We start from the raw sequence: 26800 nt of genomic DNA, 5'->3' as shown, positions 1-26800 counted from the left end.
TGAAAGCTTGAGAATTAAAAAATGGCTGTGATTTATAATAACCAAACAGGAGTAAAAGAGGTTCTTTAGAAATTTCACAGGAATTACTTGATTCCTCTTTCTCATTTTCAGTGATACCAAGTAAGCTCTCCACTGGCCAAGAATGCTTAAGACAAGTTGATTTTTTTCTGCAACTTATTTTTTTTCCATAGCTCCCAAGCAGGGATAGGCTCCACCTGATGAACTGGATGCATGATGTGCAAAAGAACTGGCCCGGTGTTGACGAGAATGATTTTGTAAACTGAAGCACATCTAAGAGAGTTAGTAGTAGTTACAAAGCCACCGTTACACTTACATGTTAGTACACCAATAAGATAAATTTTAGAAGTCTACACTATTGTGAGCATGCTTATTTGTCCTTCTTTTCTGCTGAACTAGATTCCCTTTCTTAAATGACTGTGGATGAGAAAGTTGTGGCTTTAAAGAAGTCAATTGGCATGTTGAATTTAAAATCCAGGTCAACTTCAGCATTGCTACAGACCTTTTAAAGTTTATAGTATTCCTGTGTGGCCTCCCAGAAATCTAGTGAAACAAAAGACAGCAAGAGTGCTAGATAAGAGAAGCTATTGACAAACATCTAACTGATGCAGAGCTTTCAATCATTAATCAAGTGCAAACAAGTTGGAAAGGAAATAGTAAAAGAAAAGCATAATTCTGGTTACTTAGAAAAACTTCTCTTTAAATGGAAATGAACTTTTAAAACCTTTGAACTTCTCTGAAAAGGACATTGAAACTTAGCAAGTAAGAACTTAAAAAATATACTCAGAAACCACATTCCCTTTTAAAAACTCTTACTGGAGAGGGCATTGTCAGCCCTGTAAAAGAAGGATTACTTCCTATTTGCTTCATAAACCAACTTTATTGCCTATAGGCACTTCTGTTTTCAATGATACTACAGAAACTGTAGGTTTGATATTTAAGTTGTTATACTGGAATCAATTTCTCCCTGCACTATACCAGTGTTCATTTATAATCCCCTTGCATATCTTCAGTAATAACAAGGTGAACTGAATGGTCAGGGAGAACAAGAGTAGTTTCATTTATTATTCAGCAGTTACTTATTTTTCTTTATGATCCTGTCACTAGAAATGATTCTCCTAGCTCCTATTACATTATTGAATCACTAAAGGATGGAGTTACAACTAGTAGAAAACCAGTGTGAGTGAAGGATGAATCCATCATAACAGTATATTTTAGCTGAGACTAGGCCTGGTTTTGTTTCCAGACACAACTCACCATCCTTTTCTTATCCCAGTGACTTCATCATCACTCCCTAATGACTATGTACTACACTGGAAACTTTCAGTTCTTCTTTTATCTTATTAGAAAAGTTTAACAGGAGCATCATGACCTCAAAGGAATGTTTAATTAGATTTTTACATGCCCTACTGACTCAAAAATAAGTTTAAAGGAAGACAGGCATACAGTTAAACCACTGGCTTGGTTCTTATGTTGATGTAGGTTCAGTTCCTGGCACTGTCACAGTCTTCTCCTGTGCAAATAATTGATAGATAGACTCCATAAATATTACTGAAATTACTTACTATCTTTCTCTGAAAAGAGCTCTCATGATTTATAGTAAAGTCCTGTTTAACATCAGTGGAAATTAAAGTATCTGTCTCTTAATCTTATTGTCTTAATTCCCTTTCTGAATGTCATGGTTAATTTGTCCTTGCTAATCAGGAATCTTGTAAGTCAGTCTTTGCAAGTAGAAGTAACCCAATATGACCAAAGTAGCAGACAATCAAAAATAAGCTTTCTGGAAAACAATTTACGCAAATTGTTGGCTGTAAGAGAACTACTTGCTGGATTTTTTTTTCAAAAACATTACAATACCAAGCTTAAAGCAATCTTTGAAGTAGTTACTGTAATGTCATTCTGACTTGTACAGAAAGTTTCAATAACTGGAAGTCTAAACAAGAGTCAGACAATATCTGTACAGGTACACATCTGAATGTTATTTGTTCCCTATGCTCTCTTACTGTGTCATTGTACAGGGCTGGATGCTTCTTGCTGATAAAGCCCTCAGCAATGATATCAGATCTTACTAAACAGAACTTACAGCTCTAGAGCTTAGAGCACATTCAAGTAAATCCACTGAAGCTAACTGCATTAGACAAATACAAAACTAGCGTGAGTGAGAAGTGAGCCAGGACCTTACTGTTATCAACTTTCTCCTTTCTTTTTTACTGTCACACTTGTTTCTAACAAGAAATGAAGAATGTCTGCCTTTATAGTAGATAAGATGACAGTGGCCTGCTCTTGAGGACTTACCCTCCTGTAGGTGCTACTGCTGCATTAAAAGAAACAAAAATTGTAACATGACAACAGGTGCACTCCTGGATAGTGTAAAAGGTATTAGACAGGAGTTAATGTCATTCCCATCTTCTGCCTCTAGCCAGATAACGATTCCAAAATGCAGGAACAACAGTACCACATTTGACATTTGTTATATGCTGTCATTTCTCAGAATACAGGTGAGAAAGAGTACCTATAGAGATAATAATCTTGATTACACGGTGAAAAACAATGTACTGTTTGTTATATGGTTGGTGGCATTAACCACACCAGGAAAGGATGACTCTCCACAGCAACACTCTGCAGGATAGCTCTCTGTGAGACAACTCTGTGTGGGAAGCCATTGGAGTTAGGGTTAGGGTTCGTCTCAGGGTAAGTTTTATGTTCAGGGTTAGAGTTGTGTCCCGCAGAGAGTTGTTCCCACAGAGAACTGTCCCCATGGAGAGTTGTCCCCACAGAGAACTGTCCCCATGGAGAGTTGTCCCTGCAGAGAGTTGTACTATACCCAAACACATGGCAGTCATTCTGCTTCACATTGTTCCTACCTCCTTCAAGGAACCACAACACATCCATTCCTTATAAATCTCTCGAGATGACACTAAGATAGTCTTTACATACTGAACTGTAAGGCTGGAAGACAAAGCAAGTTATTGTTCATTATGAGCCTGATGCACAGCCCAATAAGGGCAATATGTCTTTTCACGGATTTTAATAGGCTTTGGATCGGGTTATGTAAGTAGCTTCTAGCACCTGGTTCATCAGGACACAATCCTGACTGCACTAAAAGTTTTCTGAGTGATTTCAGTGATGCTAGGATTTCACCCAGTTGTGGGTTTTGCATTGTTACTCATTTAGTAATCCAAATAAAAGGCAGTTTTACATTGACTATGAGATAAGAATGGTAGGAAAGGTCGTATCATGATTGACTGTCCTTCCACCGTACACAAGGGTAGGCATTGATTATTTACTGTGAGTGTGTATACAAGAAGAGGAGAGTATGTAGTCTTGTAATGGCTGGATGACTGCAATACAACCATCCTTCTTTATGCACTATAGGGGGCAATATTCAAGCATAACAATGACCTACTGGATTCTGATTATCTTGTCCTAAACCCTGATATACCTGGCTATTCTTGCACTAGTGAATTTCTTTCCAGTAAAGCATTTTCCTTGCCAAAGTATATATTTTTTGGCAGCATCTGGCAGTTTCCAGTCCTGGAATCTGACGTAGGCTTGTAAATTGTGTTAGGTTGGCAGGGTTTTCAACCTCTAGAGCACTGAATTGGTGTAAAATAATACATTATATTGTTTCCCTCTCTTTCTTTTATTTTTTTTCCTCAAAAGAATTCTAAACTCTGAAATTTCCGTTTCATATCCCAGTGCAATACTCACAGAACTATAGGTCTTTCTCTCCACATGTTGCAACTGGCTTAGGAACCACTGTGTGAAGCATAATGGCTCTATCACATGCTTAGTATACTTAATGGCCTCCAAAGAAGCCGTTCCATAAAAGGGCAGAGTACAGTGCAGCTATATGTGACAGGAAATTTTTACAAGTGCTGTACTTTGGAAATAAGTTTAGGGGAAGAGGATTTTTTTTCCCAATTAAATACACAATGAGGAAAAAATTGCTCCTGAAAGCATATTTCTAGAGAAAAAAATTACCATCTTCAACTGTGTGGCAGACTAAATAAACACAGACATATAGATTAAAAATTAAGACACCTTTTAGAATAAGTCTACATTTGTCAGCTAACTGACTTTAAAGAAGTGAAATGGTTGATTTACTCTCCGTTTGAAACATCAAGGAGTTTTCATTTCTTCATAAGGTGCAGCTTATAAATCTTGATTATTCAGGCAAAGCGCACTGTTAAGTCTTGATAGATTTCTCTCACAGACTACTACTGAGTGCTTAGCTTTCTCAGTCTCACTCACCTAGAATTTCAAAGCAACTAGCAAACATCTTGCCTTAGACTTGGTAATTAATGCAACTCAGTATTCCACAAAGCAGTAGCTCTAGTGCAATATCTCAATATTACCAAGTGCATATGCTTTCATACTTGTGCATACTGATAAAGCTTATCCCCTATTCTCATGCATATTAAATTAGACTTCAGAGCTAGAACATCCTTTCATTGAGCATTTATAAATGCTAATATATGCTCATTTTGATGAATACAAACAAAGATCAGGCTAAGCATAATTATTTTGTGGCGCTAACAAAACATTGATGGAAAATGGAAGCTAAACATTAAATATTGTAGCTTCAAAATGCATGCAACTTATTTACATGAAAATCAGATTGCCTGCTTTGCAACATTTAAACCTTGAGGTATTTCTGCTAAGGGACTTTACAACAGTTCACAAGATTTTTGTTTGCTTGCATGATTGTTTGTTTGTTTGAACAGTTAATAGAAATATCAAAACACAGGAATTTACTGTGGATTTATCATTGACTCATAATTTTCCAAATACGGATTAGAAATTCCAGAGTGCCCTCAAGAAGTATTACCAATATAACATTAGACAACTTGTCTAGGATCACAAAGAGTTGAAAAGTGATATCAATAAACTCTTGTTTTGCATTTATAATCCAGAATAGGCAAGATAGCCTTACATATAGAACATAGACAAAGAAGTATGGAGATACATCATAAAACAGTAGATTGGCTGGTGGGTTTTTTAGAACAATAGGTATCATACGTAATTGTTAAAAGGGCGGGGGGCGTGTGGAAAGCTTATGCACTACACCAGTAATACATATTGTGTGATTTAGGACAAATCACATACAATGGAATTAATTTCCTTGGATTTCAGTTACATAGAAAAGGTCATACGTATACTCTAAGACTGGATCAAGTAGCTTTCTATGTAGCCAATGAAAAGCACGGGCTTTGTCAGAGGACAATTTATTTCATTTCAGGCAAAGCATTCAATACAGGAATAAGTCGTTCTCCAGACACACCCGCTTGTGGATTTGAGTATCTTAAACTAGATCCCCATATTCAGATAGTAAAGCTGAGTAAGATGAATGTCAGACTCAGCATCCCTAGTCCTGCATGCCACCATAAGGCAGACAGTACATGCAAATCAAAAATACCCCTACCACTAGTTCCCAGTCCAGATCTAGTGTACAGGATGTGCTTGTTCACTAACTCCACTGTAATATAGCACCACAAACTCTCCACCTTGCTATTCAGGCCACAGAAAAATTCTGTCTGACTGACTGACCACTTCATAGTATGCTCACATACAACGAGGTACTACAAATTACAAACTAGACACAGTGGTAAATGAGAAAAATGTTTGTCATTACACTTCTTTGGAGGATCCCTCACAGAGGTACCCCAAAAATGCTATCAATGTTTCAAAACTATGCCAACTATATTACCATGACACTTAGAAAGGACCATTTTGATTTCTCAGTAAGAGGTTATAGTACACTAATAGGTCAATAGCCTTCCACAGTTGCTTTAAAAGCTGCAGTTACAGCTGAAGATTATAGTATTTATAGCTGCAGTTATAGTTGGAGACTCTAATAGTAGGTTAGGAATAAGTTCACTGTTTTTCAGATTTATGATATTTTTCTGAATTACAGTCTCAATGACATTCTCAGGTTCTACCACTGGCCTAAAAAAGACACTATGTACAGCAAATATAAAGAGTCATATAAAAGCTCAAAAACACATTACTCCAGCTCTTCCTAGGGTCCTCTAAAGAGCAGAATAGCTTTGTGTTTAACCTGGTCTATTTTTTATTTAGTTTCCTAATGTTAATGCTACAGCAGTAGACTATAATCCTCCATAGAATGCCTAGACAGTTTGACAATTGAAACTTTATAGTCCACCTATACCAGTGCTTCTCACGTAGAAAGCATCCGTAGACCAGATCAAATGGCAGCACCAGTGAGATATTTTTGAGGGAAGGGCAAAGGGGGAACAAAGAAATCAAGCATAAACTAGCTCTTCTAAATTAATCCACTGACTATGCATTATTTGACGGGGAAGTGCTGTTGGTACAGAAGCCAGCTGTTTAACTATTGGAATTCTGTACCTTGACCTACTTTCAGGGGACTTCAGAACAGTGTATTTTCCTGTCGCACATGGAAAGAAATGTTCACATAATTGGTACAGCAGATTAAATGAGAGCCAAAAATCCTATTTAAGTAATCTTTGACCTACATGATATGAAACCTTTTTTGAGTGAGCAAAAGACAAAAAAGGAAAGAAACCTCCAAGGAAATCAGTGTACATCAGCAAAAAGGAATGTCTAGGACTGTTATATGTCCACAGGCAGCACTTTGAAGGTTGAGTAAATGTAAGAAACTTTTTGATAACAGCTGGAAGACAGCATTCAAATTCTGTCAAAAAGATGCCCAGTATACTGATAGAGCAGGATCAGTCAGTATTTTAAGGCAATATCATAAAAAAAAATTAAGGAACGTAAAACTGATATTAAATGTTCAGAACCACCAGCCACATGGATTTTGGTCCAGAAATTAACTCAAGTGCTTAGTTACATTAGTTCCAATATAGGAACACTCAGGCATGGGCTTACTGTTGAATACATCCTTTAGTCCAACAGATCGTGTAGGACCTCGAACATCTGCCTAAATCTAAGTGCATACCTTGGAAATTTGATGAACTGGGACCATCATACCCTGCAGTGTTTCCTGAAGAAGATGGTTCAAATACTGATAGTATCTGTAGAAGTGGTATTACTTCTTTGTAATTCTTTATCTCACTTTTGTCCATAATAGCTTTTTTTGTATACTGCAACACTTCATAGCAGCAATTTAAAATCTATTGATTTAAAATTAATGTAGACATCAGGTACTTCTCAATTAGAATCATGATTACTAAAATTTTTTTTTCCTTTTTTTTAAATTTTATTTATTTGTCGCATCTGTGTTATACACTTCAGGAAATATTACTTTCTATTTTATACTAATTTTAAGTATACTTGATTGATTTCAAAAACCTTGGGAAAACTTATTTTAAAGAAAAAAATAAAATCATTTGACTTCACAATACTAATGCTATCTGATTGTGAAGAATGAGTGTTTAGTATACTATGTAACACATGTATATTTAAGTCTATAAATAAATGTCAGATTTACTACTGACTACAGCGCTGTTGTGTTAGAGATTCCATTCCAGACTTGTTATATGTACCATACAGAGCTATAAGATATTATATTGTCCTTTATAAAGTCATTATTCTGACAGAAAGGAAAACAACTTAGATATCTCACGACATTCTGTAAACTGTCAGCCTCTGGCCTGGACAGGCGCACACTCTCCTTGGTCGAAAACTGGTTGGATGGCCGGGCCCAGAGAGTGGTGGGAAATGGTGTGAAATCCAGCTGGAGGCCAGTGACAAGTGGGGTTCCCCAGGGCTCAGTGCTGGGTCCAGCCCTGTTCATTATCTTTATCAACGACCTGAGTAAGTGCACCCTTAGCAAGTTTGCAGACAACACTAAGCTGGGTGGAAGTGTCATCTGCTGGAGGGTAGGGAGGCTCTGCAAAGGGATCTGAACAGGCTGGACCGCTGGGTTGAGACCAATGGCATGAGGTTCAACAAGGCCAAATGCTGGGTCCTGTACTTGTGGCACAACAACCCTGTGCAGAGCTACAGACTAGGGGAAGAGTGACTAAAAAGCTGCCCGGAGGAGAAGGACCTGGGGGTGTTGGTTGACAGCCGACTGAACATGAGCCATAGTGTGCCCAGGTGGTCTAGGAAGGTTATTCTCCCTCTGTACTCGGCACTGGGGAGGCTGCAACTCAGATACTGACTTCAGTTCTGGGCCCCTCACCACAAGAAGGACGTTGAGGCTCTGGAGCGAGTCCAGAGAAAAGCAACAAAGCTGGTGAAGGGGGCTGGAGAACAAGTCTTACGAGGAGCGGCTGAGAGAGCTGGGGTTGTTCAGCCTGGAGAAGAGGAGGCTGAGGGGAGACCTCATTGCTCTCTACAACTACCTGAAAGGAGGTTGTAGAGAGGAGGGACCTGGCCTCTTCTCCCAAGTGACAGGGGACAGGACAAGAGGGAATGTCCTCAGGCTGTGCCAGAGGAGGTTTAGACTGGATATCACAGAAAATTTTTCACAGAAAGGGTCATTGGGCACTGGAACAGGCTGTCCAGGGAGGTGGTTGAGTCACCATCCCTGGAGGTATTTACAAGACGGGCAGACAAGGTGCTCAGGGACATAGTTTAGTGGCAGATAGGAGTGGTTGGACTCGATCATCCAAGGGGTCTTTTCCAACCTGGAGATTGTATGATTCCATGATCTTTGGTCTGGCTACAGTAAAAATAGTTCTGAAGTACACCAAAATTTTTACCTAAAAGATTACAGGATTCAGGATTTGCGCTAATTATATGTGCATATGATAGCACAGGAGAAATCTGCTGCTGATTTCTAAATAAGACAGACAGTGCTTCCTGGGTTGTTCAAGATATTTTATCAACTTTATAAATGGTTAAGTTCAGACACTGAAGGGTAAAATAACTTCCATGACACCACACAACAAGGTAGTGACTAGATGAGAATAGAACTCAGAATCAAGAACTTGTAACTAACAAAAAAATTGTCTAAGTTAGTCCTTGAGTTATACACATATAAAGGAGGAATGCTATTAAAAGTTGGAATACCCGGCTGTAGTTCCCCTACTTTATGTACCATCAAAGAAAAATCAAACATATTCCTGTTAAAATTACTGTATTTACCAAAAAGTCATAAATTTCATAAGAGAAATTATAGTGATTAACAGGTAGAACACTATATAACCCACTGCATGTCACCGTTTTTTCTTATGTCTCAAGTAAAAAAATAAAGGAAGAAAGGATCATATTATACAATTAAGCTAAATTTACAATGACAAAATACAAGCAATACTGTACAAGCACAAGTGTAACACAGACAAATTGGAAAGATTTACTGATTGTTAGAAGAGATTAAAGAATTTCCAAAAAGCAAAGATCTAATCTACTAACCAGGTCATTTTTTGCTTTAGTCAGGACAAAGCTAAATGTTAACTGTATAAAACAACAAAATTTTGAAAACTTCCAAACTTTACATTTCATTTGACTATTTACTTTATAAACCCTTTGTATACCAAAAAAAAAGCTGATACCAGTAATTAGTCCTTCTTAGTAGATCATTCTGACCAGAACATACCACTAATAGAAAAATAAAAATTGCTCTACAGAGTAAAGAACTGACTCCAGTAAAGAACAAGGACACCTATTTTGCTATTGGATCTTACAAGTTGAAGACATTTATAGTCTTGCTACTCAAGGAAGGAAGATTTCTTCTATCAAGTTCTGTTGTTAACTCGTAGGTGTTCCTGGCCAACACACTTCATTTTATTGATTCTAAATTTTGTCACCTAGAGGTAATATGATCTTCCTGGCAAAATATTGAAACAGTCTCTTCTCCCAAGTAACAATAGTACAAAAGGAAACGGCCTCAAGTTGCATCCAGGGAAGTTTAGACTGGATATTAAGAAAAATTTCTTTCATGAAAGGGTTGTCAAGCACTGGAACAGGCTGTCCAGGGAAGTGGTTGAGTCACCATCCCTGGAGGTGTTTAAAAGATGTGTGGATGTGGTGGTTAGGGACATGGTTTAGCAGTAGAATTGGCAGTGTTAGGTTAACAGTTGGACACAACGATCTCAAAGGTCTTTTCCCAACCTAAATAATTCTGAGTACTAATCCTAAAATCTCCTACTGGATTTATAGATTATTTTTTTTAATAGGTAACTTCTTTTCCAGGTAGAAATGTCATGATAAGCCAGATGAAACTAACCAATGAACTGTCCATCCTTATTTTTACTATTAACAGTAGCCAGGGAATCAACAATACCTCTATGACTGCAGGTTGCTGTGAAATACTGTTTAATGGAAAGTTCTTGAACAGAAGCTTTTAGCATGGGTTTGCTTACAAAAAAAATTGGCAGATTGAGAAAAGAAAGGTAAGCTAACTAATGAAACACAGTTCAGCTGGATTTATTAACCAGAGTTACACCTGCATATGCAGGAACAGAATTGGCCCTTTCAGGTTTTAAACAGGAGCAAGAGAAAATGTGAAACAACTCTGGATATCTCTCACAACAATGACACTCCACATTTTATCATTTTAAAAGTATTAGGCTAAGACAACCTAATTAACAAACTTAAAAAAAATCTCCAGGGAAAAGATTGCACTTTATATTATAACTCAGTGACTGGAAAACATCCAGAAAAAAATCACTGTGCTAATATTTATATTTTTCAGTGACACAGAAAAAATAAAAAACAAGTACACACACACACATACAAATCAAACTATTACTGTAATCTACTCCTGGCTTGCTGATCTGTTTAGTCTCATGAAACAAATAATTTAGCAGGCAACGTACAGTATAGGGGTCCTCAGTGGCTCACAATATACTAAGTAAACCCTTTTTTTTCTTTTTGTTTAATTTATAGTCCTGGAAGAAAAGACATTTAAAAACCTATTGTCTGGGTTTACTAAGCTCATGGGAATAGTTAGGTCTTAGCTGACTGTATTGCTGGCTAAAATATTAGACATATTTTACCACTAGAGGTCTTTTCATTTGCGGATATGCTAAGGCCTCAAGGGTTCTTCATCCGTGGACATATGTTTTAATCATAGAGAACTGCAAAATGCAGTGGTATCTTCAAATTGACAAACACAGATATTAACCTAGAGTTTGCTGTATAAGCATTGGAGGCAATAATTTCCCAAAAAGCAACTGAATTTTTGTCTTTTTTGATACTATTATCACTTATCTAGCCTGAGTAATTTCTTAAAAAGTAAACTCCTGCCAGACTCTGTGAATAACAGATTTTTGATCTCAACAATAAAACTGAAGGCAAAAAGAAAAAAGTAAGAAAAAAATTGGTGGAGTTACTTCATTTTTTTTGGCTCTTGGTGCAGTATTCTTTCCTTTTTTCCATATTTTTGGGTTCTTAACCAATGTGGATGATTCTGTAAATGGAAACATTTCATGCTGAAAATGCCAAAAAAAGCATTTAATCTTTTCAGAATTTTACTGTCTGAAACTGAATTCTATCAGAATTTTAAAATAGATGTAGTAAGTAAGCAACTACTTTTTAAATTATTTTTACTGTTCCTTCATTTCTATTTAGTCATAAAAGTTAATTATAACTCCATATTCAACTGGGTTGCATACAAACAAACAAGCTCAGGAAATAACGGGTCTATAACCTTTGCAGAGTGTAGCAGAGAAATCAACAGTTGCTAAATAAATCATAAATCATTGAAAAAAAAATCTAAGTGTACTATGAATGAAAATGTCACCCTTTAGTGGAGTTGAGTGAAAAATATAAAACATTTGCCAATCAAGTAGTTGCTACAGATTCCCAGTGCAAACATAAAACACAGGAAAGACCATGTTATGTTAGTCCCATTTCCTAGCTTGTGCAAATGTGTAGAATATAAAATTGTCTGCTTTTTCTGTTCGACCAGCCATCCTCCTATTTTTGCTGTATTTCATTGGTTATCATCTTACCTTATTTCCTGCTTCCCACTAGTTTTTGAGCTTTCAGATCTTAGAGCCTGTGCAGTGGTATATTTCCCTTTGGAACTCAATCTGACTTCATGTAGTGGCTCAGTGTAGCCTTTTTCATTAGAAAATACTTGCCTATAGCACAGGCATGAGCTACGAGCTTTAAACACTGACTACTCAACAATCAGTTTTAATCCAGAAGCTAAAGGGCAGATTTCCTTCACAAGCCTTCTAAATGCCAGATTTCAACTTCCTCCCTCTCCGTTTTCAGTGCCAAGATAGTTCAAGAAAATCTTTTAGTAAGATATGATTTTGCTCAAGTGCTTAAATAGCAGCCACCCATAGGCAAAGATCAAAGCTGGTCATTTCTGGGAATATCTTTTGAAGTTTTATCTGAGAATAGGGTCTTAGAATAGATACACACAGGCAGACTCTGCAACTGTCATTGATGATTCAGTTAAAGTGTTGTAACGTAACGTGATTGCTGCTGAGATTGTGCATTTTCTTTCTAACATAAAACCTTTCCATTTGTGTTTTGAATAGGTAAGCCTACAGGGTATGGATCCAGCAGTAGACGCTTACACCATAAGGGAATAGTGGATGAATGCTGCTTCCAGAGTTGTGACCTGAGGAGGCTGGAGATGTATTGTGCTCCAATAAAGCCACCCAAATCTGCACGCTCTGTACGTGCTCAGCGCCACACTGATATGCCAAAAGCACAAAAGGTAGGCCAGGCTGAAAAAATAATAATAGAAAACCACTATCTGTTTTAAGTAAGGAATATTCTGCTGAGGCTGGTAATGTCGCAAACAACTGGTGTGTTTTGTCTACTAAGGACACTGATTTTTGGGAAATAGTGTCCATGGTAGGAAGTAAGTAGGAAATTAAGTGTTCAGTCTCTATTAAAACATTGAATAAAACATGAAATTGCTAAGCTAGTAGCTGTGAGGCTTTATCCTGCTACTGGGAAGTAAATGACCAGAACTCATGTCATCCAAACTTAAATATCACCTAAGACTTCTCTCAGAAGAGAAAACAAACAATGAATATTTAACAATCAATCTATCCAGAACTTCCTCACTCATCCTCCCTTGTCAGGAAGATGAAGAGTGGTGATCAAGAGGGAAAACAAAGCTCTTCTGCTATTCATCTTATGTGTAAATGAAGAAATTATTATTTTGGGGTTTTTTTAATTATTATTTATCAGGACAAAATTAGCTGAATAGTCACTTCACTCACTACATACTTCATTTTAACTCTTTAGTGTTCAATATGCATGTTCTCCAGCACTTCAAATCTTCATTGGTGTTATTTTTATAGTTCTGGAGTTCAGAGTATCCAGATATTTATTCTTGTCATACTAGATACTCTATATTTATATGTAGTTAAATCTCATTTCTCCTCAACAGAGCTTAGAGTTCAAAAAAATCTTAAACTAGGCTGCCATTAAGCTCATGTCCAAGTGTCTCTCCTGTTTGATTTCTGAATAACTGTCTTACATGTTATCTGTCATCTGCTGTAAGACTCTAGTGATGCATTTCATTGCTGTTGACCCTGTCTGTCTCACACGTATGCTGGCCCCACTTCTGCAGTTGTCTAAAGGTTTTTTCTTATATGGAATGGAACTGCATGAAATCCTAAGATTTCATAGGAAGACAGAAAACCAGCACTATGTAGTAATTTCCTCAATATCATCTTTATGAAAAGAACAACGGAAAACATTCTAGCATCCACTTCTTTTGCATAAGTCAGTCCTTAGAACAGAATATTTTAACTGCTTTCTCTACAGTTTTCAACCTTTAAAAGTAATAGCTGTGTGATTCTCCCCATGAAGTATCACCTGATCCATGAGCACTTCAAAAGGCACACAAGAAGACAAGTGAAGTCGTCTTCACATAGAGTTCAACTATAGACAAGAAAGCCCTGTGGTTTATTCCTGTCTGTGCACACACATGATTAAGACTTGCGGGAAAAGAAGAAAACAGGCTTGGCCAGCAATCTGTGTGCTTGTTCCCGTATTTGTTGCTAAGGTGATGGTAAAACATTCTGTAACTTCGAGTAAAAGGAGAAAAGATACCTGCCAGCTCTCTGATGGACCTTCACACCACTGTCCTTGGAGGGCCAAGAAATTATGTCATTCTTTAGTCAGCTGCCCTCTTCCCAGTTCAAAAGACAGGCAGGAAAACACTTTTCTTACTAACAGGAAGAAACAGAAGAAAGGCCTTGCATCTTTCAGCGGCAGCAAGGGAGGTTGTGTTCAAGAGGAGATACAGGAAGAAGGAAAAAATTGGAGGTGCACGTAGTAGTTGAGAAAACCTAGCTGCAGAAGAAGTCATCCAGGAAATTAAAAGGAGAAGAAATCAAGAGGTGAAAAGGGCAGTAAAAAGACAATGAGGACCAGAGGAAAAGAAAGGGGAGGGAACAAGATCAAGGAGGCTGAGGAGATGAGAAGTGTTGAAGAGCTGAACGCACCATAGTGCATCACACAAAAAAGACAGAATTTTGAGAAAAGGAAAGAGAAAATAAAATTAGAGGAAAAAAAATATTAAAGAAAACAACATCTTTAAAGAAAAGGGATGGTAAAAGGAAGAGAGAGTTGAACAGAAATATAAAAATCGTAAATGTTTCTTGATAGGAACGTGGGTATAAAACAACAGAAATCTGATGGGAAAAACAAATTGAAGCTTTCGTTAATATCTGTGAATGGAGAAATTAGCTCGAGGAAACAAAAATACAGAGAGACTAGGAAAAATTTTTTCATATTTATCATAAAAAGAAGATATAGGGAAGGGAAGAGAAGAGAAACAATTAATTAAGAAAAACTCTACGAGAAAAAGCTCTGCTGCATATTCTCATACAATTATTTTTTTTTTCTCTTTTTACATTCAGTTGTACATTCCTTCATTAAGAAAGCCAATGCTATGTTCATACTTTCTTCTTTGGATAAGTTCCCCCACTATGAATACATTTAGCTAATTCTCATTGTTGATATGTAATTTTAATTTAAAAAAATTAATTATACTACAGTCAGATTATTTTTCAGCTGAGCAATTTTTTTTCTATTTTAGCATATTTTTCTCTCAATGTCACATTATATATAAGATGCATATCTTACAAGTATAAAGTGAATACGTGCGTGTAACAATATACATGACTTTAATTTTTTCTTATGTAGGTAAAAGATTTAAGGAGGGATTAAGTGGAATATAGAAGATTTTGTACAGTTAGTCTCAGATTTCATATGTCATCAATTTCTTACGCCTTTCATATTTCTGATGTAGTTTTTATTTGGCATCTCCTCTTGTTTATTTTATGATAAACAAATCCAGGATTTGGAGATTGCTTTAAGTGTTTCTGTAAGTGATCAGCTTTCTCGGTTCCTTGAGTAGATCATTCCTTCTGTGTAAAATTTGATAGATGAGCTTTAGTAGAGAAGGGCCATTTTTCTGCTAAAAGGTTATGTTAATGCTGAACTTTAGTCATTATATTACAAATAAGTGTTGCTACACTACACACACAAAATGAATGATGAGGGCCAAAAACTGAATGATTCATGTGGGCTGGGAAACTCAAAATGCCTATTTGCTGCTATAAGGCCAACATCACAAACCAGTTTTAATCCAATTACAGAGACTGTATGTGTAGAGTTTTGTTGATTTGTAGCTAACAAACGAAATATTTCTTTCTCTGTAGGACCATTATTTGTCCCGTTCTAAGACATTTACTCACAAATAAATGAAAAAGTGTAGAAGAGTAAAACCTAAACACTTTATGATATACCAAGGGATGTCATATATGCAGCAAACTTCACAGATTCACAGAAGAAAAAAACTAAGAAAGAAGGTAGTTAGAAGCACTTTGTTATTGCCACAGCTGCTGTATAGAATGGAGCACATACCCAACCTCAAACCCCATCCTAATTTAGATACCCAGCTTTCGTTACCTCTTTTGCACTCAGTCTGTGACAAAATTACCTTAGATTGGAGCAGCCAACAGATGCAACAAACGCACATAATAACTTGCAGAGAGAAATAAGGTATGCATCAGAGCACAATTTGATAGCTACAGGCTAACCACCCTAAAATCTCCAGTGAACAGATGGGATAACTGAGTATCTTCCCAGCTGGATTTCAGCACTGTGCGCCTTGCATAACTTCTGAACTACAGTAATATGTAGTTTCTATCAGTGCCCAGAAGTCAAACATCTTTCTCAGACATCTATCTAAAGGATACCAAACTCTTACCAGAGTGGAAGTCCCCTACTTAAAAAGATGTATCTCCCCTGCTCCCTGAAATACATTATATTTTTCAAGTCAAAGCCTCCAGACATCACCTAATCTGTCTGGATCAGCAACTCTGTCTGGGATCAAAGAACTTTGTAGTTTAAAAGGCTTATAGAGCATTAAGATTGTTTTCTAGAGTGTGAAACAATAAATATATCCAAACTGGATATATTTTGCATTGATTCAAAACAAGACTCCGGGAAAACAAACAGTTAAAATACTAAAAAAAAACCTTAAAATTATCAAAACACTTGTACAATTAAACAAATAGGTAGGTATTATTTGCAGGATCACAATCCAGCAAATATACCTATTAGTCTTGCAGCAGTTTTCTTTTGTAATAACTTTCATTTGAAAATTCATGAAGATTCATATAAAACAATAATCTTTTAAAGACAAAGAAAACCTAAACATTTGATCAAATGACCTGACCAATCTATAGGACCTGTTTTTCACTCTTTTATTGACCATTCAATTATGCTCATCCACAGTATCTATTTTATTTACTTGCTTTATGTTTGAATACTCTGTTGAGTGCTTTCAATAGGATCCTTACTGACAAAAAATGAGAGATACTTAAGCATTCATCTTGCCAGATCTGAAAAAAATAGGACGTGAACAAGTGCATAATACAAACCTGTTATAAAATTCTTCATCAATTGCAGTTAGCTATGTATATAAGCAGAGATTATTAGAAAGGACACAACTCTCTCATATTTCAGCATTTCTAAACCCAAGGAAGAATTTTAATGAAGAGAACAAGAGTGAAACCGAAGTCCTTTAAAATCTCATTTAACAAACAAATATATCAGCTAGTTAGGTAGCAGAAGGGGACAGGGTGAAACTTTTAGCATTTGTGCTGGAAAGTAAAGTAATGGTTTTATTTATTTTTTTCCTTCATTTCTTTCTCTTCTGAGAAATGCTAAAAAATGTTCAGTCAATTTACCCTTAAGTGAATTAAGTTTTAACAGTAGTTGGAAAACTAGTGAACAGAACTTCGAAAACCAAATGTTGTCTGTTCAAGCAAGGGAAATCAAGCTATTTCCACAACCGTGTACGTGAGGGAAGACTGTGACCTCTGAATGAAACAGTGGCATAGTGGCACAAAGTTCTTATTAATACAACATACCTTCAAAATTATTATATGAATGTGAACACTGTCAAGGCTAAATATAAAATCCAGTAAATAAAGAAGAGGGAAAGCAAAATAACCATAGTACCATGCCATTTCCTTGTACCCTGAGCAAGATGGTCAATGAGGTGTACATCTTGATATAATTTTTCTCTTCCTCAGATTTTCAGTCCTTGTTCTTCTTTAGGCCTCATACATGGAAAATTCACATTAATATATATACCAACAAAGTGTCAATAAGAAGCAGATTTCCACAAGAACCCTTCAAAAATTTTATCTAATCTTGAAAATTTAAATAAATACTACGTAGAACTAAGAGAAAGAGGGAAAAGATTTAATATTTTTGGTTGAAGAAAATTCCACTAAGAAAACAGCATCTCATTAATCTTTTCAAGATTGGCAGATTCTTTTGTAATTGGCTCAGTGTCAATTCACAGACACATTTACAGGCCAAAATACACTCACTGGCATTAATTCTAATTTCTGTTACAGCCATGTCACATTATCAAGCCACTGAGAGAAACTTTAGGTGTAACAGATAGAAGAACTTGGCCTCTTCGCTTCCAAAAATTATTTTCTCCTATTGCTTTCTTTCCAACCTTGTTATTATGTTACTGGTCACACTGCCCACAGAACTAAAAAGCTTTCAAAGAGACCCCAGAGAGATCGTAGCTAAAATACTATGCCTGTTACTACAAACATTAGATTTTCCATTTATTACCAATAAAGCAAGAGATCTTTTAATGCCAATATGAGGTTTGAATGTCCATCCTAATAGGATATGAATGCTGCTGCATGCTTCCCAAGAGCTTTCCCTCTCAGTTAAATGATTTTAATATCACTCAGGCAGTTATTATCTTTGTGTTAATGCTGCTGGGTATCCAAAGATCCATGCTTGAGGTGATAAGTTAGAAATCTGCACTTCTCAGCTCATGAACTGATTTAGACAAAGCTGACATTTTGGATCTCTCATCTTAAAATGCTTATTGTCTTTGTCTGGGTCTGAAAATCAGCTTGGAGGATCTGATAACGAAACAAGCACCACAGATACCAATTTTATTTCTAGTTAACTTTTTTCCCAAAGACTTGAGAATAGAGGCAAGCTTCTCTGTACCAGTGTAAACACAGGACTGAGAGCCTGATTCAGGCATTCAGACTTTATTTTTTCAATGATTTCAACATTGCATACTTGAAAAAATGTGGTTTATGGGTCAAAGCATTTTCTGGCATCCATGTTACAGTTGCCACCGCCAGTGCCACTTCATTGGAGTTTTTCACCAAAACGCTGATTCCAGAGGAGAAACTATTATAAAAGTAATCTGCCGTCATCCCTCAATTTCAAAGCTACCCTGTGTATTATGACATCTCTTTTTCCACCTATACGTCAGTATTAAAAGCCATAACTGAAAACCTGCTGCATCTTAATGCTTGCCTTATTTGGATGATAAAGCCGTTTTAAAGTCAGACAGCCACAGGAGTGGAGAGAACTTATATTTACATTTGGGAACCATATAGTCCAATTTCATCCAAGAATACTCTGAAAGCCACTGCAATGCAAAATGGCTGTTGTTTCACAATAAGGTTCTCCCTGGTCTATTTTATAGATCACAAGTGTGCAGCCTTTAAGAATGTGTGACTTTCTGCATATAAAATGCAGCCTATAACTTTTCCTGTAAAGGATCCTGCCTTATGCTTCCCTCCTGTGAAGTGCTGCGATTAAGATTCTATTGAAAAATTGGTGGAAATTGAAGGGTTTATCCAGAATGAGTACTTCAGGGTGAAAACTATGCTATAACTTAGGGAAAACTAAACACATGAAAGGTAGTTTAGGAAAAACTGGGAGAGAAAAGGACAACAAAACAACAGAAATTATTTTAATTTCTGCATAAGCAGAAATTCTGTTGGCATTTCTCTTTCTGTGTTTAATCCATGCTAAGGAAGCTATTCTGTAGGGACAGCTGCAAAGTTTGGTGAAGACAAGTCAGTATCCTACTTAACTGATCACAGGAATAGTGACTAGTAATTCATCTCTTCTTCCTCGTTAATACTGCATTTTGGACAAAGAACACCTAGAATGGTAGATTCCCCACAAAGACATTTCTTCATAATGAATAGTTTGCTATTAACAAATTTGGCTTGTCCGTAATGATAAATCTAGGTTTGGGTCATTGTTCTTGTTGGTGGTATTATTAATTTAACAATTACTAGTACTGCTTGGATTGGGTTTTCTTAATATTCTGGAAGTAATAATTCAACTCATACCCATCAGAACCCAATCCAAGACCAGTGAAAATTAATATTTCTATGTGAGCTCAAGTTTTGTGATCCTTTGCCAGTTTCTGGTCTATTTTATGTTTAATAGATACTGGAGGTATCAGTTTTCATTTGCATTCTGCCCATGAGAAAATCAGACAAAAATTTAATGACTTTTTAACTTTTGGAGATTACATTTCCTTTTTTTTGGGGGGGGGAAGAATCACTTAACAATTCTGCCTTTTGTCTGGTGCAGAATGTGCAAAGATTTGGGCCCAGCTAATATTTACCAGCATGGAAAATAATGAAATCAAACTGAAAGATATCAGCTATACCCATCACTGCTGTGCATGGAAAGACAGTGAACTGAGGGAATTATTCATTCCAAAGACCTCTTGATTTGCCTGGCACACCACCCTATCTCTTTTTGAAAATACAACTTATTTGGCTATAGCTCCTGCAGTGAACCCACACATTTTATCCTCCTAAAGGACTTATCCAACAAAAACCTTGCACATTTAATATGTAATTTATGCAAAATGTAGGTAACCTGGCAATTTTGAAAACCCCTGACCACTGGGGACCAAAACCCAGGAGGCTCTATAGATCTTGTTCCCTGTACAACCTGCTTTTCCAAATGTCCTTGTTCTGAAAGAAAGGAAATCTCTGGTACCTACTGTATGTCTAAGCCCATCCAGGTTCCAGTATGCAGTTCTTTACTCTGCCAAGATCAACAATGACAGTAATCAAGGTGTTTATGCCTAGGAGAACAGGAGAACTCAGTGCGCAGAAGTTTTGTATAGTTAAGCTCTCTTTGAGTTGGCAGAAGGGCTTTAACAATTCCAGCATCCAGGATAAGTGTTTTCTCACTAATGTAAGTTTTGTAGTCTTACAATGTATTAAAATCTATCTGGAATAATTATTTTTTTCTACACCTTCAGGAAGTGCATTTGAAGAACACAAGTAGAGGGAACACAGGAAACAGAAACTACAGAATGTAAGAACATGCCATCCACAAGAATGAAGAATGAATGTGCCATCTGCAGGATACTTTGCTGTAAATAAATTATTTGTTAAACATTGGAAGACTTAAAAAAACCTACGGTTTAATAAGCTTGATACAATCTCAACCAATGGGCATTCTCCCAGTGAACAATGCAACTAAACATTCCAATATTAAATCTTTAGAGAACAGAACATTTTAACAAGCCCAGAGCTAAAATATTCTGTGGTTGATACATTACTGTTCGTTAGTCTGTTTTAAATGTCCTGCAAAAGATCTCTTAAAGTCCTGTGCCCCTCAAAAGCCTACAAATTTATGGGCTTTTGATGGATCCAATTGCACTAAATTAACCTATGAACGCTGGCTGCTGGAGTCATTCATCAGCCATGTCTAAGTGGTGTTTTTTTTATTTGCACTTCTATACAAGCCACAGGCTGTTTGTTTTACAGTGTCTGATAACATTGTTTGTCTACCCCTTCATATTTGCACAGTTTGACATTCCCAGTAACAGCAGCAGTAAGGTAACATACACAATTTTACACATCCATTAATTCCATCTGAGGCATTTTGACAGAATAGGAGTTATAGATGCATTTGTTTTACAACAGTTCTATATTTCCTTCTCTTGCAAAGCTGCAGTTTATTGCAATTTGTGAGATAAAAGATTTTTAAAAGCAGTTAAAGCATACATAGGCTCTCAAACCATTAATGATTCTTCCAGGTAATTATTTTGCAATGGTATAGGTAACTTCTTTCTTCCTCCATATAATGCAGTATGTAAAATTTAGCATATCAATAATACACATATATCAAACAGTATGTAAAAATCTCTGTTTTATAGTACAACGGTGCTATTTTATAGTTTGTCACGTGAAAGAGTCTGGCCAAAATGGTAACAGGTAAAAACAAATATGGAAATATCAAGCCAAAGATTAAACAACAGTTTTTTAAGTATTCAGTTTAAATGAAAAGAAATTGCTTTGGATTCAACATGGAAACAACTTTCCCGTCTTCAAAAGAAGATCCAGATGCTTCTTTACTTTTAGATGTTTGAATGGTGGTGTTTTCACTTACAGTTACATGGAACGTAAATTAATAGCTGCCTAGGTCTGGAGAAGACAATTTGAAAAACAGCCCTCAAATTATTTGAAAGGGTAGCCAATCAGGCCCCAAATCTTTCTGAATTATCAGCATTCTATTCAAACATACAAGGTTACTCAAGTTCCCTGCAATTTTAATTCTTCCCACAATCAAGTGTGACTAACTTGACTGTTAACTGGGCTGCTGCATCTCTCTCTAAATTAGAAAAGCTAATCTAATCACCAAATTACAGTGTAGAACAAATCCCCAAAAAGAGGATTTCAATCCGCTACTTATAATAGCTGTTCATGCACTCTTGTGGGAGACGTATATTTCCGGATAATCTCTGCCATGTAATCTTGATAGGCACTGCACTGATTCTGCCTTGAATAACACTGTGTCCTATGCTCTATTTTTGTGAATTATCTCAGTGCTTAATTGTCCATGCAGTAAAGGGGGACAGGTAGCAAAGAGTGCCTCAAGGTAAGCAATAAACTTCTCTGAGAAAGAAGAGAAGAGAAGGCAGGGGAGAATGCACTGTTCCATTCTGCCCAGAACTGCAGTGTGGTTCCACTCAACATCTTCCTTCCATTACCCTGCACATGGTAAACTCATACAAGGGATAACTATCCCCTGGTCAGCCCCAAGGAGGGAAGGGAGAATACAGTAGGAAGGGAGCAATTCAGGAGATGTTAGATTAGACCTGTAAAGGAAATCTCTCATTTGAAAGGCTCAAATCTGCCTTACTTTCTACTACATCCGTGGGAGTAGATGACTGAACTATTGATTAAAACACAAATGAATAATCTCTGCAGACTGCATATTGTACAGCTTCTCAATGGTTTCTTGTGAAAGAGACAGGAAAGGTAGGCCTTAAAATTCTAACAAATTATTACTGTTCATTTTTTGTTCCCATAGAAAATTTGGGGTTTGTATTTTTTCCAAGGGCAGCGAAATGTATTCCTATGCGATTCCTTAAACCCTCTGCTTTGTGTGAGATGCACGTTTATATGCACAATATGCTGCCATCACAATGTAAAAGCAGAACAGTAAATGAATAAAAAGAATATGTTACAGCTGTCACTGACTGAGGTAGTTATGTTGAAAAAGAAAGAAAGCACTGAGAAAAGTGCGGGGAAACTAACCTTAATTATTTACCACCAATTCAATAAACAGAGGTAGCAATTCTGACATCTATCACAGCTCTGACAGGCCTATTTTTTAGTGGAGAGGATGAAGTATTTTTACTTTGGTGGTTGTTAAGAATTCCAAAATATGTTCTAAGAATAAGCCATTATTTCAATGTCACAAACATAATATGTATTTCCATTTTGTGTCACAGGCTTCTCTCTGTCCCTTGCCTCCTCTGAAGTTCCAAGAGGAGGAGGGAGGAAAGGCGTGAGTGTAAACAGTAATTCACAGATCTCTGTAGTGGCAAGTTTCTTTGTTGATAACATTCTAACTGATGCACTGTTAGAGTAACTGAATAACCATACATTAATGTGCTGTTTAATTCCTGCAAATGAATTCAAATTTTGGTCTTATCTTGGGATTCATGCACTCACATTCGTGCCACCATATTTCTACTTTTGAGGAATTACAATTAGAAAATGTCACTCATAGACAGGAATCTCTAACAACAGAAATTGACAACTATCTCAACAAATTAAGACAATTCTTGAAAGAAACTGAAATAAAAAAGATAATAGATACAAGCTTCAAAGCCAACACTTGCTTTACGAGAGAATAAATGTTATCACAAAATGGAAATTAGCTCCATCACTGTAAAGGTGAGAAATGGATGGATGGGAAATGCATACTTGTATAAGAAATCTCCATTCATATGACAGAGAAAACATGATATGCCAGTCAGTGTGAAAGATGAAGGGCTGCATTAGTTTACTAATCTCAATAAATCTGCTACTTAAAAGAAGTTTAAGCATGAGCCAAAACACCTCCCTCCCAAATGTACAAAGTAGTCTGACTTGAAAAACTTCTAATTAAGAAATCGAAGGGTTCACCTGGATTTTCAAAAGCTCTCCAGGTATTTAGGAACAGGACTCCCACTGGATGCTATCAGTTCTTATAAATCACTTAAGCAGTGAAGAAAATACCACTCCCCATCCTTCCATATCACGTAAATCACATGACAGAAATCATAGATTTTTTCATTCTAGAATAGACATAAACCTCCAATTATTAGACAATGTCACTGAAATGTAGAAGTAAAAAAAGTGAATTAAGCAAACCTCATTATTTTCCATTAGTTCAGAAAGGACTGCAGATCTAAACCTACTGAAGTTAGTATCTCTCTTTCATCAAGGTATCAAAATTTGAGCCTCATCTCCATAGTAACAGTAATTAATCATTAAGAGTTTAAATGGAAAATTAATTCATTTTATATTCTGCTTTATATGTACTTACGAACCTACACTTACATTTGTGTGAAAGACTTGTCTGAAGCTTATTTGTACCATTCAGTCAAGAGAGAAAAGCAAATCAATTAATGTGTTGCTACATTCAGTCCCTGTATATACATTAGAGTAGGCACTTTTTGCCCAAGACTATTACAGTCTCAATTCCTTTTTCAAGAGTAAAGGGTGAATTAGTGGTAAGCTTTCTTTACAAAAGTGAATTACACACACAACTAGTAGCTATGTTCAGTTGCCCCATGAGCTGGTTGTTGGCTCAGAATCAATTGGTAAAATGGATTAGTGAAGACTCTAGGACAAGCACTGTGTCTTGGCTCTCCATTTCAAAATGCAAGTGCACGATAAGACAAGGTCAGAAAAGCATATGCGTATTTGATTTACCTGTTACTGATTTGGCCAACAATGCCAAAGTGGTGCTATTGTTTTGTTTAAGAAAGTACTTGACTAAAATATAGAAGAAAGCATAAATATTTTTTTAATGTATGAAAATGACAATTGCATAGTTGTGGTTATTAAAATAGAAATACAACTAGCCATAAACTTTCAACTTTTTGTCACTCAGAAAAGGCAAAGAAATCTTAAATTGATGGATATGAGTCAGAATAAGAGTCAAAATGCCACAAAAATTCATAGACTTAAAATGCAATTCCGAATCTTTACTCCAAGTCAGAAATACAGATGAAGACAAACATTTAAAGTCAGGGAGCAAAGGATATGAATAAAAGCCTGCTCGTGTTAATGCAAGTCTTATATCATAACAAGGATTTTTAAGCCACATTCTAGCCTGAAATGAGACTAGAATTTGGCTTAAAGTCAGTGGCATGACACAACTGAGATTTTCATTGAGCATACTTTTTTATTTTTACCTGATTACCTTCACATTCGTGGCATGCCCCCCAAAAGTCAATGGTCTTTAAACAAAAAGGCAAAAAGTGATTTTAAAAAAATTAATATTCCTAGCACCAAATTTATGTTATTTTTAATTCACACCAGTTTCAAACTGTGAGAAAAAGTTGAAATATATGGCTAACAGTCTGTGATTTTTTTTTTAACTTCATATGGTCACTATGAACATCCTAATGTGCAAAATTTCACATTTCATTGTTTTGTTTTGAAATTATGGTAAATTAAGCCCAAATACAGATTTTTGAAACCTATAGGCTAGATAGAATACTTATGTTCTGATGAAAATATAATCAATATATTTAAAATGTTTTATTTTTAGCCTGAAAAGGAATAGTAATAATTTATTTGGGGATCCAACCTATACTGGTCCGATTTTAAGGATAATGTTCACTGCAAACGAGTCTTCTAAATATCAGATTTCTATTCAAAACCAGCATTGATTCCTCCATTCCCCTTCCCCCAGCAGATCAAGTTAAAAAGTTATCGCAACATAATTTTTGTTTGTCTCTTTGTTTTTTGGGGGGTGTGCTTTGTTTCTATTCATTTTGTTTTGATTTGGGGGATGGGGTAAGGAGGAGGAAATGAGGCTTTCAAGTGGTTAAGATTTTTTTTCTCTTGGGCACAATCCACAAAAATAAAGAATTTGCCTTGATGAATTTACTAATTATCCAATTCATGTGTGGAAGTAACTTTAATTAAAGCAAATGAATTAAAGTTGTCTTGAAAGAAGAAAAAAACCTATTAACACAAAGTTTTTACTCATTCTAATCCTACATTATTCATTTTGCTTCTCATGTCATTGGAATATACTACTGGACTATAACTGTCCAAACACACAGCATCAGATATGTATAAATCTTCTTTGATTTTTTACATGGTGTTATGGGAATAGCTGAAACTTGATTATATATAGTACATATAGAGACACCAGTCTAGCAGAGACCAAGACAAGAAGGACCTCTCTGATGCTTACAATAGGAAATCTTGTTACATTAAGGGTGTGTGTATGTATATATAGATATATACATATATAGAGATATATGTATGTATATGTGTATATATAATGTTATATTGTGTGACGTGTGTGTGCACGTGTATATTATGATTTTCTCCTTTTTCCTCTCAAGTAAACTTTGACTTTCTTGCTTTTTACATATTATTTCTCATGGATTATATTCAATAATCCAATTGGAATCTAATTCTAGAAGAACATTGTATAGTATGGTTGTCACAAGTCAGATCCTACCTTTGTTTTTCACACCTAAAGAAATTACCTGATTTTTAAATCGTAAGACACTTCTTCGTTGTCATCAGGCAAATTTATTTATTTGTTTAAGAACAGATATAAAACAGTAGCTTTGAGGGCCTTATTGTGAAAGTTTTCTTTTATTTCATTTCATTCTTCTCCAGGTAAATTCTGTTAAATGAGACTTTTTGAGTGTAAGCACCACTTCAATGTAAGGAGAATGGGTAATATAACCAGAGAAGAATGAAAATTTCTGACATTTAATAGTATAACTTCAGTTATTCATTTGTCAATTAGATGCTTTTTCTAAGTATAATTCACGCCTCTATAGTATCTTTAACTATCTCAGAAGTGGAAAATACTTAGCACTGCAAATCCCTATAATCCAAATTATTTATAATATTTTTTTATTTCTCTGTATTCTTCAGTAATGTTTTATTTTGCCAACTTGGCTCACAAAAGTCATAAAAAGCATCCATGTGATACTTCTGCTGCTAAACCTTCTTTCCCGCAAAAATGTAACATACAGCTACAAAATTTACATATTCACACTTGATTGAAGTTCTTAAGAAACATCACAAATACAGGTGTGAGGTAT

The 26800-nt window shown here is 36.0% G+C and overlaps 1 protein-coding gene across 1 annotated transcript in view; it reads left to right on the top strand.

Annotated features, from left to right (window-relative positions):
* IGF1 (insulin like growth factor 1) overlaps positions 1-26316 on the top strand; it is a 54657-nt gene extending 28341 nt beyond the window's left edge. Inside the window, exons 3-4 of the mRNA XM_069859445.1 lie at positions 12411-12592; positions 20477-26316. Coding sequence (XP_069715546.1) covers positions 12411-12592; positions 20477-20536 — 242 coding nt within the window. The 3' untranslated portion in view covers positions 20537-26316. The remainder of the gene's footprint in view (positions 1-12410; positions 12593-20476) is intronic.
* Positions 26317-26800: the final 484 nt, after the last annotated feature.

Source organism: Phaenicophaeus curvirostris, chromosome 1 (genome assembly GCF_032191515.1).
Source record: "Phaenicophaeus curvirostris isolate KB17595 chromosome 1, BPBGC_Pcur_1.0, whole genome shotgun sequence".
Classification (NCBI taxonomy): Eukaryota; Metazoa; Chordata; class Aves; order Cuculiformes; family Cuculidae; genus Phaenicophaeus; species Phaenicophaeus curvirostris.
Note: the sequence above shows the minus strand (reverse complement) of the source record. Positions and strands in the feature narration are given on the sequence as shown.